The 16605-nt window shown below is 34.5% G+C and overlaps 2 protein-coding genes across 8 annotated transcripts; one reads left to right on the top strand and one right to left on the bottom strand.

The window, feature by feature from the left end:
- Positions 1 to 69: 69 nt before the first annotated feature.
- LOC106108611 (phosphoserine phosphatase) lies at positions 70 to 15284 on the bottom strand. Of its 6 annotated transcripts, none has more exons than XM_013289858.1 (6): positions 15186 to 15284; positions 10452 to 10652; positions 7856 to 7990; positions 6458 to 6603; positions 1827 to 1988; positions 70 to 979 (listed from the first exon to the last, which is right to left on the bottom strand). In XM_013289858.1, the coding sequence occupies exons 1-6, from the start codon at positions 15212 to 15214 to the stop codon at positions 876 to 878; spliced, it is 777 nt and encodes a 258-aa protein (XP_013145312.1). In that variant the 5' UTR covers positions 15215 to 15284; the 3' UTR covers positions 70 to 875. The 6 variants fall into 6 exon arrangements, with proteins under 6 accessions (XP_013145312.1, XP_013145314.1, XP_013145313.1 ...); XM_013289860.1 differs by lacking the exon at positions 15186 to 15284 and adding an exon at positions 13081 to 13186; XM_013289859.1 differs by lacking the exon at positions 15186 to 15284 and adding an exon at positions 11386 to 11669.
- Positions 13363 to 16566, top strand: LOC106108610 (mutS protein homolog 4-like). 2 transcript variants are annotated; one of them, XM_013289857.1, is made up of 7 exons: positions 13363 to 13635; positions 14099 to 14234; positions 15516 to 15679; positions 15804 to 15872; positions 15948 to 16096; positions 16170 to 16360; positions 16431 to 16566. In XM_013289857.1, the coding sequence occupies exons 2-7, from the start codon at positions 14113 to 14115 to the stop codon at positions 16564 to 16566; spliced, it is 831 nt and encodes a 276-aa protein (XP_013145311.1). In that variant the 5' UTR covers positions 13363 to 13635; positions 14099 to 14112. The 2 variants fall into 2 exon arrangements, with proteins under 2 accessions (XP_013145311.1, XP_013145310.1); XM_013289856.1 differs by lacking the exon at positions 13363 to 13635 and adding an exon at positions 13649 to 13774.
- Positions 16567 to 16605: the final 39 nt, after the last annotated feature.

Below are 16605 nucleotides of genomic sequence, written 5' to 3'. Positions count from 1 at the left end.
ACTAAAAACTTTTTATTATGGTATTATTTTACAAGTTACATCTAAATTAACTCAAATAAAACGATAACGTATACTTAAAATACTTTATTTAATTGTTTTATCAAGCTAGGAAGTACACAGCCATTTTTGTCTAAAGAAATTCTGAATAACATTCGAAAAACATCACAACTTCCAAACATAATAGTCCAAACTATGAAAATACAACAATTGACTTGTCCTTACATTATACGAAAATTAACAATAAACGATTTTTCAATTAATTAAATTATACAGAAACAACTAAATTCAACTAATAGTTTATCTTAATAAATACAATTTTAAATGAAATATATAGGATTGTCACTTACCGTTTTATTACATAAATAATTACTTACGATACAATTGGCGCTATTATAGCCTGACCAGGAATATAAAAACCCTCGCCATATTACGGAAAAATAAGGGACTAATTTCTTTCCGTAAATCAAAAAACTTTGTATAAAAATAAATGATGAAGCGTCCCGGTGTTAGGATTTTTATATTCTTAGTTAAGATACTACTTAATTTTTTCTATATTTTCTACAAAAAAACGTATTATTTTTCTGTTTCTAGGATATTAGAGCGATAGCATGTTTTGCTAAAACTTTTTCGCCAATGGGAACAGAAACAGTTATCAAACATCCACTAAATGACATCTCAATCAGGACTAAGTCCTGAAAATACTTAAAACGTTTGTACTTCTAGTACTGCATCACATAAATGCGCAATCGAATTCCGCTCTTAACGCTACAACAATAAGATATAAATTACACTGCTTGGAACAACCATTGTCAAATTTGTCTAATAGCCACGTTACTATCGAACGTATTCTGTTGGCGATAAAGTCTAAAATTGTATCACTTCGCTTGGATAGTGAGAGATGTGAGGAGCTCTTGGAAGTCGGTGACGTACCACGCTGCCTTCTTCCTTACTTCATCTCTTATCACGTTACCTCCGAAACCTGGGAAAATTAAAAACATATTTAAACAATGCGAATTTTCTAATATCTTGTGTTCAAATAAACCAGGTCTAGTTGTGATTTAGTGAAAATTTTATGGATTATAGACCAAACATAAGTTTACTCTGGTTGTACGAAATGGTTTATTATCGATCTTGGTTTCAGTACCGATTTTTAAGTTACAAGTGCCCTGGGCTTTCGTGGCTTTCTACGACACCCCCTTTTTATTGCTTTAGGGTATTAACAGGCCTACGTATGAGAATTCGCTGATTTCGGAGCCTTTTTCTGTTAACCACTCTGGGTAGTTGCCCAAATTCGCCCTACCATAAATCGGTACTGCTTGATTTCTTTCTGATTCCGTAACTTTTCAAGAAATTTACAATTTTGTAGTTACTTTTTAAAAGCATATTATTGAAAGAAACCCGTAAAGAAACCCTAAAGTGCCTAATTAAAAAAAAATACCATAAATTGAAACGGGTAGTAAGTTGAACATAGACTAAAGAAAAATATAGAAAAAATTATTCTTCAAAACAATACATTGTGTAAAAAGAAAGGACTGATGTTTAAATGCATCATCATGCATGTGTTAACACTTCCAGTGATACAAGTTAGGTATAAAAATCATACAATCGGTGGCATTGATGGTGTTATTCCACTGATTCTCAACCACTGTGCCGCGGCACTTTTGTGTGCCGCCAAATTTTGCATATTTTTGTCATAAACTATTTATGTATGTTGTAGTAAATAATTGTAATCATTTTCTTTGTGTGCTGCCCAATTTTGAAATCGTTAAAAATGTGCCGCAACAAAAAAAGGTTGAGACTGACTGTGGTATTTAATTTTCTCTCACCTATGAATCCATCAGCTGGCGGGCTGGCTTCCGCATCGGTAGCGCCATCTCCGATCATCACAAGCCGCTGGTAGCTGTGCTGCTCCTTCAGTCTCCTGATCACCAGCCCCTTGCCACCAGACCTGGATGTGGGCTCGTTCTCATCGAAACCCGCGTATTCACCTATAATGATATCGTAGATTCAGATAAATTCCTACAGCAAAAATACGTGACCAAATAGGTAATAGATATTTTGTTTTATAGTAAAGCACGTATGATATTTTGGATGACCTTAGGATAAATCTATACAAATATTATAAAGAGATACGATTCGTATTTTTGTATGTATTTGATTCACGTAAAAATTACTGAACCGATTTTCACCTTTCACCATTAGAAAGGTAATTTATCTATGAGGCTTATTATTTTCTAATTTCACACGTACGAAGTTGCGAGCAACAGTTTTTCGTTCAGTACTTGTCACAATTTTATATCTATACTTCTATACTAATATAATAAAGCGTAAACACGCACTACTTTGTGGCGTATGATGTCAGCAATCACAGCATATTTTCTAATCAATCTTCCTCACTTAAAAAGCCGTACACTTACGACACGCTTTAGGCTACATATTTTCACGCTATTAAACTCAGGGGATAAATTGGAAAAAACCTTTAATGGGAAAGGGACCATAAACTACAAGCTGCCAACATTAAGGAAGCAAGGTTGCCGTGATTTGACATCATGTCGTGTCATTTTGACATTTGCAATTGATTATTTGATGCGGTTAAAGCCGCACGGGAACATCTAGTTTCTAGTCAAATCTAATGTATTAATAGTCTAAATAACCAATCTATTGTCAAAATAAAGATTAAAGATGTACATTATAGAAGCAAAAATTCGACAGATTAGTCTTTAGAAATTATTTTCACCTAAAGTAGGCAGGGCGAGAACATGTTAACCCTGACCGAACTCTTTGATTCAATGAAAACAATATTAGCAAAAACAAGCCTGTATTTGTCCCAGATTTACGTAAACGTGCGTCAACAGGCACGCAGCACGCGCATGTCAGATAGCAAGCATAAGAATTGTTTATTACTTTTGTTTTGTTTGCATCACTCAAGTACTATATCGTCGCAACTCTCAACTAATTTTACATCATTACCGCTTAATATTATGTCAAACTAGCTGTTCCTGTTTTTTTTTTATAACATAAGGTGGCAAACGAGCAAGCGGCCACCTGAAATCGCCAAAATGGCGAAGCGACCGCTGCCCATAGACATCCGCAATTGCAGATGCGTTGTGCGGCTTCATCCGCATGAAATTATGAAAATTTTATTTTATTGTTTACATTTGTCAAATTATCGATAGCAAATGTCAAAATGACATTACATGACAAACCTTGGCAATATTACTTTCTTGATGTTAGCAGCAACTTATGGTCTCTTTCCCACATTAGGGTTTTTATCTAAAACATTTACCCCCTAAGTTTAATGGCGTGAAAATATATAGACTAAATCGTGACGTAAGTGAGAGCTTTTTATTAAAAAAAGAAGTATTCAAAATATGCTGTAATTGCTGACATCTTAGGCAACAAAGAAGTGTGTGTTTACGCTTTATTATAATAGTACAGCTTCGGAAGTTTAGATGGGTGGATGTTTCTTAGAGTTTATAGCCGAAACGGCTGAACAGATTTCGATGAAATTTGGTAGACATGTAGATAGTTTGAAAAAACACATATTCACTTTTGTTTTTTTCTTCTTAATTTCATGCGGGCGAAAGCTATTAATTAAACTAAAATTGAAAAAAATCCTTTCATTTCAATTGTAGTAATTTTACTTGCTTTGATTGCTATTAATTATTAAATTATTAGCTGGTTTATTGTCACCAAATCGCATAAAAAGATTATTTTCATACGATAAACATCGTAGTGGCGTGGACATTGTTAATAGTAAATATGTTACTAGGCAAAATTTGTCTAATATTCAAAACCGATACAGCGATTAAAATACGATAAGCTTCAATGGAATATTTTCGCCAGCTCAAGTATATCAGTGATTTAAAAACCCGCTTACGTATTTACATATGCGTCTATCAGCCGGTTCACAAGTCAATGACGCCCCCCTCGAAGTTCCTTATCGAATCATTTCTACACGGTACATCGTTAATATAAACATAACGATATGAAAATCTTTATTTAAATTTATCTGTACTTCTATGCTAGTATTATAAAGAGGAAACATTTTTATTTTGTATGTATTGAAATACCTCACAAACTACTAGGCCGATTTCAAAATTTCTTTTACTAATAAATACGCTACGTTATCACTGAGCTACATAGGCTATATCTATTAAAAATATTTTTTAATAGAAATAGCCGCGGACGGAGACGCAAGCAACGACTAGTGTATTGCACAATCTGTTCGTTTTTTTTACTCTACTTCTATACCAAATTTCATCGAAATCAGTTCAACCGTTTAGGCTACAAACGCTAACAAACATCCATCCATCTAAACTTTCGCATTTATAATATAAGCATGAATTATGATTATTTATATAACTACAAGTTTTATTAAAGTTTATAAAACAAATGAATTAAAGCAACAACAAACATGGTACTACCATCTTGGCGTCTGACGTCATTTATTGTTTACCTCGTATTTGGAGGAAAACAGCTACGTTTTCTGTCATACAAATTAATTGCCATTTTGAGCTCGATACATTGATTGAATAGAGGCTCAGTGGTTTAAGCACTTGACTTGTAATCTACAGGTATTGGGTTCTAATCCCGCCGTGTACCAATGTGATTTTCGCATTTTCACATGTACATAATTTAATCGACGTTCTTACGGTGAAGGAAAACATCGTTATGCAACCTGCACATATCGGCGAAGAAATTCAAAGATATGTGTGAAGTCAACCAACCCGCAGTGAAGCGTGGTTGACTATGGCCTAGTCACCCTAACTTAGGGTAGGCTCCGAGCCCCTCGGTGGGGACGTATAGTGATCTGGTGTCGACATTGAATTCTGGGGGCTTATCATAAATTCGTGAGAACGTTTTCGTAACGTAATTCGTATGTGTATTAAATTGGATCAGTACCGTAAAATGAATCGATTGTTTTCATGTAAATTTTCTCGATACGGATAGATTTTTTCAATTGTCACGGAAATATTCATGATAGACCTCTTATTTATAATAGGCTACCTAGATGAGATTTAATTGCTACAAAAGATGACTAAGTGCCTCTATAAACTACAAAACGGTTCGTAAATATTGAAAAGAAAAAAAAATTGAGCTTGTGTTATGGCCACTGAAAATTCAATTTACTGGAATTCAAATATTTTCTACACCCGTTATTTTCTCGATAGGTTAAAAAACGCATTTGTAATACATTTCAACAACAACCACGATAACATGGCGACCTCAATCACAACTATGACTAAAAATACACTGAACAAACAAGTGCAAGTCAATTTCCTACATAAATTTTTATTAGATATACAAGTTTTTTTCTGACCTCGGACAACATGGAAAATTTTGCAAATCACAAATAACAGATAAATGTGTTATCAGACGTAACAATCTTAAAGACTTACAAAATTTGTACGTCAAATTTTCGTATTCAAGTACTAACTAATAGCAATATGTAGTAATAGATTCCAACCTACAGCTATAAAAAAACATTACTTGTACTGATTATACACTGTAGAAATATGTATCGAAAATAGATGACATTAAAAATTAATAAAAAAAAAAACAATCTATTTTACTCACTGACAACACATCTTTTTAATGATGAAAGAATTTTTGAAATCTGTCTAGTATTTTACGAGTTATTTCGAAAGTTTTTCGTTCGTATACGAAAAACTTTCTTCTTTATAACATCAGTATAGCACGTAGAATTAAATTAAAAACGTAGATGAATATGGATTGAACTATCTATATGTAAACTCAATATACTTAATTATTTAAAAAAAGTAATAAAAACATGTAAATACATATTTAAAAATAATACCTCTGTTATAATTATCTTTTAAGAATAAACGCCAATAGTGATACACGACTTCTGTGCGTGATTCATTTTACCAAACACGTGTTTCGTATCATTTCCAATCTTATTCTTTTAAAAGGTCGTATGACTAGTTTACATTATGCCAGTACAGTAGGACAGTGTCACTAGCTTGGCATGTACTGTTTCGACTTATTGGTTATTTATTTTTAAACTTATAAGTTATTCCATTTTTAAAACATAGACAAGACGCGTTAAAAAAATAAATTGGCAGAAAACCGATCTACTTATAACGTTTTTTTTAACTTTTTAATTGCATTATTAACGGCCTGTATTACTCACATTCTCACGACCGCATTAATGTGGCGTGATAAACCTGGTTTGATAACTTGGCGCTGTTTGCGTAACGTTTTTAACATATGACGTTTTAATCAAAGACAAAGGATGCCATTTCAACACTATACAGAATATATTGAAAACCACGGATTAAAATAATAGTTTTTTTTTACATGGAAGACGAATACTACCACAAAATGTATTTAGAAGACACCGATTTTTTTGAAGCGGAAATTACACGCGGAAACACATGAGCAAAATTTGAATATTACACTATAAAGTCTGAAAAAAAAATAAACAACTTACCATTAAAAAAGAACTTGAGTCTATTAGCGTAGACATTTGACACTGGGATGTTCAGAATCTCAGCAACAGGGTCTATCAGACAACGGAATCCTCCAGACACGAGGTAGACTGTCACTCCTCTATCTTGTAAAGCCTTTACCAATTGTCTGCAAATAACATTAATTTTTTTACAAAGGACAAGTACAGCATGATAGTGTAGAAGACAGAACCGTATATAAGACTAGCTTTCGCCCGCAACTCCGTCCGTGTGGAGTTAAAAAAATCAAAAGTGAGTAGCCCATGTCTTCTTCCAGACTATCCTCTATATCTATATCAAATTTCATAGAAATCTGTTCAGTCGTTTAGGCTACAAACTCTAACAAACATCCATCCATCTAAACTTTCGCATTTATAATATTAGTAAGAGTAAGATAGAAGTAAAACTAGTAGATACGATTTCAGAAGTTGATGCACTTTCTTAGAAGAAATACAGTCTTTGACAAATCACCGAAGGTTTTGCAATAATATTTACGAAGTGATTTGTAAGTACCGTAACTATTTTCCTGTCCCTACAACAAAATTTCTTCATGTAGTTTACTTTAATGTACTTCCCCTCATTTATCCTCCAATAGTGTACAAACTTTTCCTGACATTAGCGGGGAATGTACCAATAACTTGCAATAATTAGGAACACACTTACTTAAACAGGAAATCTACATATTGACATCTAACTACAAATATGTAGAACGGTATGCAAATTTGGAGTAGCCTCTCAAATGGTTTAGCTCAAATTCGTTGTATTAACTTATAGAAATTTAATAGATGACCCGCAGAAAGAGACTGGGCTATCACCAGGGTCGAGGTCGGGTCAGAGCGGTGAAGCGGTGTGGACTAGATAGTGACCAACTAGCCGAGTATCATCTGATGATGAAATATAAATAACGTTTTAAGTAGGTCGATGACTTGTTTCCATTTCTTCAATATGCAAGTGGAATTGAATTTTGAAATCAATTTCGACAATCTTAATACGTTCAGTGCCACGTATTCAATCTGCCGATTCCCTTAAAACATCAATAGAATTGAACGTGTTAACCTGATATTCCTTTCTTGTTTACATTTATTAGTTTTTTATTTATTCATTTATTCCAAAAATATTAAATACATTCTTATCTTTTACTTTAGATTCTTAAACCGTTTGGTTTGTGAGAACCCTGCACATTCTCCGTGGGTAGTTTACATATTTTTTACTTGCGACGGATACGCCTTATACGTTGCTATACAAACTAGGGACTTGAGACAATAAAATATATTTGTGTTAAATGTGGTGTAAGTTATAAATTACATTGTAAGTATAGAATATTGTTATATTGTCCCAAACATTGAAGTCAGCAGTATTACAATGTACTTAAACACACTTACGTGATTCCTGGCGTTAGATTAATGGGGAAAGTGGCAATGAACTGTCTGATCTGGCTGGCAGTCGGCCTGATGATGTCCAATCTCTTCTTCAGGGCCTCCTGAAACGTCATACTGCCTCCCATAGCCTCCGCCGTTCTGTGATAACACATTTTATTGTAGACATTATCAAATAACAATATAATTACGGAGAAATCAGTAATGAAAACTGTGTTAAAAAGGTGCTACAAATTTTTAAGTGCGACATAATGAATGAAACAATTAAAATAATTCTGTTATAGCAACAAAGAAATCACACATGTCGAGTGATATAAGAATTATGTTTACAAGCGAACAGAACACGCCATTCAACACGTGATAGACAATTTCAAAGTTGATAATACACCACGATAACAAAAGCCAATCGCTACATGTGGAATACCAAATATAAAAATTAAGATCACTTTACCGATGACCTCGATAACAACTTTCGTTCATTTGCTTTAAAGAATATTGGACTGTTTCGAACACACACTCTTCAATCACTATTCAGATTCAACAAGGACCATTACCTCCGACAGAGGACAAGGGTAACCAACCATTGATCCTGGCAACTTAAAAACGACCCTTTCGCCCTTAAAAGCATAAAAGTATGTCTATAGTATTCTAATATTTTGATGTCAATCTACATTGATAGCCCGCTATTATGGAGTGAGCAAACTATTAAACTAGTTAAAAGCGGTGTCAGAACGTGTATCACATTGACCCGTAAAGCAATTGCTATACAATGATTATTACAAAGTTTGTAAAGGAAAGAGCATAAGCGAGTATTTGGTTCTTATTTTAAGACTTCTTTTTATACGAGTATAGCTACTAGCTTTCGCTTGCGACTTAGCCCTCATGGAATTAAAATAAAAACAAAAGCAAGTAGCCTATGTGTTCTTCCAGATTATACTCTACATCTATGCCAAATTTCATCCAGATCCGTTCAGCCGTTTAGGCTACAAACTCTAACAGACATCCATCCATCAACCTAAACGTCATTGTGGAACTGATTTTTGAATTTACCTAGTAAAGGTTCAGTATTTAATATTTCAAGGTGATTTTGATAAGGACAAACGCAAACACGATACAAAAAGGTGCAGCACAAAGTCCATTGGCGTTATATTTGCGATTCCAACTCAAAGATATAACAATTATAGATAATTTTTAATACTAGCATTAATAACAACAACATAGACTATTAATACAATTGCAATGTATTAAAGAAGATTAAATACATTATCATAGTGATACAAGACGCACATGTTACATGTAACTATCTTACTAACATTATAAATGCGAAAGTTTAGATGGATAGATGGATGGATGTATACTTGTTAGAGTTTGTAGCCTAAACGGCTGGTCGGATCTGGATGAAATTAGGCATAGAACTCGAGGTTAGTCTGAAAGAACACATAGGCCACATACTTTTGATTTTTTTTAATTCCACGCGGAAGGAGTTGCGCGCGAAAGATACCTTCAAATATTTTTAGTACAATGTAAACTAACTTCGCTGGCTGGGCCACTTGATGAGAATGGGGGAGTATCGTGGAGCCAAAAAAGCGTATCTCGGAATACCGATTGGCCGCCGACCCGTCGGCCGGCCCAGATACCGCTGGCGAGACGCCGTAGAGCTGGACCTGCGCGAGCTAGAGTCGATCGACTGGCAGGCGAAAACGCAGGACAGACGACGCTAGCGCTCTCTCGTGTCGGAGACCAAGACCCACTTTGGGTCTCTGCGCCAACGCAAGTAAGTAGGCAATAAAACTTATTCGCCTGATACAATCAACAAAAGGCTCATTCCGAGAAGTTACATAGGCACCAAATTTATCATGAGGTCCCTTCTATATGCTTAATTGGAAATTTTCAATAAATAAAATGCAGTCAATGGTGCAGTTTCAATAGCGAATAAATCAATTAGATCAAGGATAATTCGTGTCTTCATTCTTTGAAAATATGGATAAGTATTCACCTTGTTATTATAATAATCTAAATACAATCTATTCTAGGCCATCGAATGTAGGCAATGCGAAATCCACGTAAAAATAACAAAGGAAGTTGATAAACATCTTTATCTGAGATTCCGGACAGTTTGTTTAAAACGAGACGCATTTTGTTTTTGTTTTCGAAAACATTGACAACCTTGAAGGAATTACGACACATTTTAATGCGAATTACGAAAAAAATGGAAGCAATTATTTTAGACGTAAACGTATGGTTCCTTGCCAAAAAAACGAATGTTTTTGATTATTGAACTATCAGAAAATATCAGTGTTGCCCATCTTCCTAATATGTCAAGAGATTGTACCGTTCATCACCACACATTATGTTTGATAAATACGGTAGATTTCATTATAAAAAACTAGCTTTCGCCCGCGAATCCGTCCGTATGGAATTAAAAAAAAAACATAAGTAAGTAGGCTATGTGTTCTTCCAGACTATCTACGTCTATGTCAAATTTCATCGAAATCCATTCAGTCGTTCAAGCTACAAACTCCAACAAACACCCATCCATCCACCATTCATTTAATCTATCGTATTTACAATATTAGTAAGATTAAAATGCATAGGTACTTACAGTCGTTTAACTTCATCTCCTTTCCCGCAGAACCTCGCCAACTCATCGATCCCTTCGTCGCGGATAACTGTTGAGTCTACATCGAAGCACACGCAGTCCGCTGTCCTGAACAACTCCTGCACCGTCTGCTGCGGCGTCATCACGCTGATAGACACCAGCGACAGCGTCTTCAGCGTCGCGTACTGCAAGTTGCTTTTTAAACTGCAAATATACATACATTTTTTAATTTATTCACAATAGGGCTGTCGAAAATGCTATAACAATATGTCCTAGAGAAAGTGCCAGTCATAATAGCTGTAATACATCAGCCAACCTTACATAACAAAAATAAAAGTGTTAGCCTAATTAAATCGTCGGTCTTTTTCCTCCCTCCCTACCCCTCTTTTTCTTATATGTATAAAACATTAGGTAAACTCGATAAAATCTTAAGTTTTTTTACTCATCTAATTGAAATGTTCCGGTTAAAAGTAAATAGAACTAATTTAAACCTTTTGTTAATTTTGCACAGTGTCTAGTATTGTAATACACCTATCAACAATCACGTTACCCGCACTACTGAAGTATGACGCTAAAGGTATTATTACAGTAATTCCAACTAACCATTCCCCTTGTGACAAGATATTTCCTGCGACATATAATGACACAATTGACGCGGCAAAAGGTCGGAGTCGCGTGCAACTTGTGGTCACATTGCATACGATAAATATAGAAACAAACGCACAAACAAGGTTTTTGTTTATGTACTTAGTTAACGGTGCCAACCGGTTGGCGTTGTAAACAATTGTATCATGGCGACCGTGATCTAAAACCTTGGTAAAGTACTCCAATATGACCTTTAGTTACTATCTAATTCATATAATTGCACTTTATATTTCTACTGATAAAAAATAAATTAGTTAATTATTGGTTCATGCACATGCAATTCAAAAGATACCTGTATAATGCCATTTTCACTCTTCTTAATGTGGGATAGTTAAGATACGACTTTCTACACAGAACGAATCAAACGTAATGAAACTCGATTGCAATGAGGACCTTACGGAACCCGTTTGTTGACTACCGCGTACACGCCTCCGTCGATCGTGATATCATAGGGTACAGTGCACTCGGGCCATCTTTATCGCCTTATATCCACGCGCCTCCCGCGATAACATTGTGATGCGAGCTACAGCACTGCTATCCGAGAGCTACGTACTATGAATGACGTCAGGACATCGTCTTCATTGAAAGACATATGCCCAGACGCGAGCGATCCTCGAAGTAGGGGCGTCGAACCAGCGTTTATCTCGCTCACACGCGATAGAAGCGTATGGAATGTTTGTGGAAACACTTGTTTTGCGAAATTGCGCCGAGCGCAAAACTGATAAGCAAAGATAAGTTTCGTGTCTTATAAAAGTTTATTTGTTAAATAAATATATTTTGATCGCAATATGATTCTGGCAAATAAACACACATTAAAAGATAAATATGTTTATGACATTAAAAAAATCTAAAACTGTAAACAGGGAACAATAATGTTCAATGTGGAATTTTACTTTATATAGCAATTAAAATATAACTATACTAGCTGTTGCTTGTGACTTCATGCACATGATAAAAAATTATAAAAAAATGCATAGCCTATGCTACTTACAGATAAATTACCTTACCGACAGTTTTTCAGTTATACATACAGAAATACAAATCTTTCCTCTTTATAACATTATAGATTACCTATGTAAGACCACACAGGCATTATAACTAATGTTAAAAATATTAAGTATAAAGCTACAAAGCAAATAGTTAGCTCTTAAGGTCTCATCTTACGCTCAATGTTTGAAAATGTAGACTACAAATTCCTAATATAACCAAACTAAGGACTACCTATGTCCATAAAGCATAAAGTGTCAATTATCAACTAGAACTTTTAACTCTTCTCTAATTATTTAAATGTACTCAATTAAAATTTCAGATTCTGTCTGATGCCTGTTTTTATGATAAAAAAAAAAACATTTGGTATAAATTTTACTAATATTCAATAAAAAATATACAAAGGATGCATTTATTTAATCTTGATAATGAATACCAAAATTTTCCTTCAAATGTTTATCAATTATCTATCTCATTGGTGGTGGGACATAATCAACATGACATTTGCTACCAAATATAACCGGTACAAACCAGTCTTGTAAAGATAGTTACTAGGAGTGATAAAACTTTATTGTTTTAAAACAACTGCAAAAACTGTTATATCCGATAAAAATATGTATTTTTTTTATGTACACTTTGAAAAACCAGTATAAATCTGATAAAACGCATACATATTTATAACTAAGTAAAAGCTACCCTTAATTAGATTTTAGTTAACTGCCCCCTCCTTATAGAGAATAAGGTTAAAGTCAAGCCAAAGATCACATCTACCACAAAAAAAATACCATTCACTTACACCAAAGTAGTTTACGTTTATTTATATATCTGTGCATAATAGAATGTTATCACATTAGTAATATCTACACATTTGTTTATCTGGAGTTACCAAGGTAATAACCTAGTGAAATAGATCAGATATTACCCCTACTTTTGTTACCTGCAGCATTATTAGGTATATTTATTCTTCAAACAATAAATAAATAGAAAACTGTAACCTTACCTGTTGGAAGGAAATTGCCGGTGAAACAAATATTTGATATTTTTGTTTAGGTTATCAATATGACACAGGGTCAAAAACTGATGTACTGTTCATATTATTGTTGTAAATATATATTTTCTATCGGACATACTAAATTCTTGTCGGTGTCGGTTTTATAGACGTCCGAAAAGCGAAAACTTAAAAATAAAATAAACTTCAGGTGTGCTGACAGTTGACAGTTGACATTAAATTATTATGACATTTAAGAGTGTGGATGTATTGATACGAGTATGATCGATTTTTGTCTTGTCTATTTGTTCGGTTAATTCTCATTATCTAATTGTTTTAATGCAAAAAATGAAAAAAAAAAAACTTTATAAGGTATGATGTTTAAATATAAAAAGCATAATTCGTTATTGTAACATTTTACCTAAAATGAATAGAATAGAAAGACAAACTTGGCAGTATAAGTTTCGCAACATTTGACCATAACGGCTAGAAAAATGAATGAAAAACAGAGGGAAAAATTTAAACTCTAAAAAGTTCATGTGATTTTATGGGATTACTTTAAAGTAAGTAAGTAATTCAAACCAAAGTTTAAATTTAAATTATACGTATTAGTGCAACACGATGAATGTTGTTCATCGAGATAAGCACAGTAATAAATTAAAACAAAGATTTAAAAATGAACTTGTTAGAAAAGATGCATCTGTAGGTAAGTAGCACATTAAGATACTTTTCGATATGTTAAAAGTTTAGTACTATTCAGATAAAGCCAAATTTGGTGTTTTATAAAATTCTTGTCATGCAAAATCATACTTCATAATAATATTATATATAAATAATATCATAAATGCGAAAGTTTAGATGGAAGGATAGATGTTTGTTAGAGTTTTTAGCCTAAACGGCTGAACATTTTTCGATGAAATTTTGTATAGACGCAGATACTCTGGAAGAACACATAGGCTAATCTTTTTTTTAATTTCACGCGGTCGGAGTCGCGTGCGAAAGCTAGTTTTACATAATATTTCGTATCCAGGCATTCGAGGTGGTATGACAATTTTACCACCGAACAAAATACCACGATATAATTTTAATGCAGAAGAACGCACTCAAATTTCAAAACGAAACCAAATGGGACCACCGGAAGGTTTACCGCGAGGTTTAAGACGAAGGTAAGTGGCATGTTTAAAATAGTCGCATAAAATTATTTCATACATTTCTTTATTATCATGTTTACTTATTTTGAATATGTTTTTGAGATTATTCTTAAGACAATAAAACATCCCCTCTTTAAGTCCCGTTGTATGTTGAAACGGGGAATCACTTACATTATTAGTACTCGATAACAAAATAAAAACAAACATGATTTCAAGGAAAATCTATAAACTCTTTACTTTGCATCTTTATTGATGACTTACTCTTGGGACGACGCGACGATTGATTTTTTTATTTTATAAGTTGGCAAACGAGCAAAAACGGTCACCCGAAATCGCCGAAATGGTGTAGCGACCGCTGTCTATAAACATCCGCAATTTCAAATGCATTGCCTACTTTTAATCAACGGAGGAGGAGACGCACATAAAAAAGATATTTCCTCTTCCTACGTGTCTCCTCCATAGTCAAATCCACGTACCCTTCCCATCCCTTCCTCTTAAGAAAAGTGTATATGTTTGGCATCCGGCACCACACTAATCAGACGAAACGCGGAATTGTTTTAACTTGAAGCCTGTCTTCTGTGTGGCCGTGGTATTGCACCGGGCGAGCCGGCCCGTTCGTGCGAAAATGTTAAAGCGGACTCTACCACTGTTAACTAATTGATTAAAAAATTAATTTAAACACATTTCCTAGATCGCTAGATAGACTCAAAAATGTATGCCTCGTTATATCACTCACACAATCGCATATTTCGTGAGACATTATATGCGCAAAGGAGTCAAAGGACACGTACAGGACGCACATCATTTTTTGTTGTGTCATTTATATTCGTGATTTCGTATTTACAATTACAGTGAAGAAGTTGTACACAATTTTGATGAATCATTGTAACATTGTATAGATAAAAGTCGGCACACAATCACCGCGTGCTCTGATAATACGAATATTGCAAATTTATTTTATCTTACCAATTAATTAGTGTAAAATTAAACGGCATATCTAAGAACGCAGATGATTTTCTTGATTTATAGAGGTTTAAGTAAATTTTCTTTGTATCTAAATAATCTCTTCAGTATTTCAATTCGTTTTTTTACGTCTTTGTCAAATAAGTTTATGGTATGCTGCTTTATGTTTCGTTTTTGTACATATTTGAACTGCTTGAAGAATGTCTCGATCAAAAAAAGTCACAAAAAACTCATCGTTTATCGGGCGCTTATCTACAGCTACAGTGGAATCAAATTGTGTGGCGATCGCTATTGTGACTTATGACGTCTAAGCAAAATTCATTACTCATTTAGGTTAACATACAATTCAAGTTCTGCAAGACCGGATTCTTCTTCAAGTAGTCAAGCCCGTGTTAGGGTACTAGCTAGTGATTCCGGGGCTGCGGATACTTCCCTAGACTTTGTAACACCGAAGGGTAGACCTGCGGCTATCAGATACATTAGCAGTAGTAGTAAAGGTGAGACTCAATATTAAATAGGAGATTAGGCGATAAGAGAGACGAAAAACACTAGTCTTCGCTGTCTTTCTTTCTGGAGGCAAGAAATTAAAACACTATCTTGTTCCCTTTGACACGTTATCAGGTGGATTCAGCGGTAATAAATCTGCACGCTCAACATCCGCTTCTGTGGTAGAAGCAGCTGTTATATTAGGTAACGTATCGACTAATCCGCGTATATTTTAGATCGTAGTAGGAGAATCTATCTTACAAAAATTAATATTTGTAGCAATATCCGAAGGCAGAGGTATGGCTCGTGGGGAAATAGGCATGGCGGCCGTGGACCTCAAACACCCACACCTCGTGCTATGCCAGTTCAGCGACACCCTGTTATATACACACACTCTAACTAAGATAAATTACTTCAATCCTGTAGAGGTAAAGAATTATAGTAACTTCTGATACACTGCCCCGACCTTGAAAATTACAGAGATGAGAACTTACTTTTCAGATTATAGTCCCGCATACCTTCTGTGAAGGTACACAACCGAGTCAGCTGTACAAACTAATCAAAGACCACTATCCACTGGTCAACTTGACCACGGTCCAAAGGAGGCACTTCAATGATGCCGCCGGTCGCCAACAGATACAGTCCCTCTGCGCTCCACAGTACAGTGCGGTCTGCTTGCAAGTGGTTCAAAAGTTAGTTTCAAAAAAGATTACTCGACTACTGATATTACACCTAAAATGACCAAGAACATAAATGTTTTAGGTTCTATGCTGTAACATCAGCTGCTGCGGTATTGAAGTACGTCGAATACATTCAATGTATAGTGTTCGCTAGAGAATCATTGAAGATCGAATACCATTCTTCAGAGGATACCATGATCATCGGTAATCTTAATTAGATCTTTAAAATTCGCTGGTCCCTTAAGTAAACGACAATA

Source organism: Papilio polytes, unplaced genomic scaffold, assembly GCF_000836215.1.
Source record: "Papilio polytes unplaced genomic scaffold, Ppol_1.0 DF821511.1, whole genome shotgun sequence".
NCBI classification, from domain to species: domain Eukaryota; kingdom Metazoa; phylum Arthropoda; class Insecta; order Lepidoptera; family Papilionidae; genus Papilio; species Papilio polytes.
This window is presented reverse-complemented; position numbering and strand designations above follow the sequence as displayed.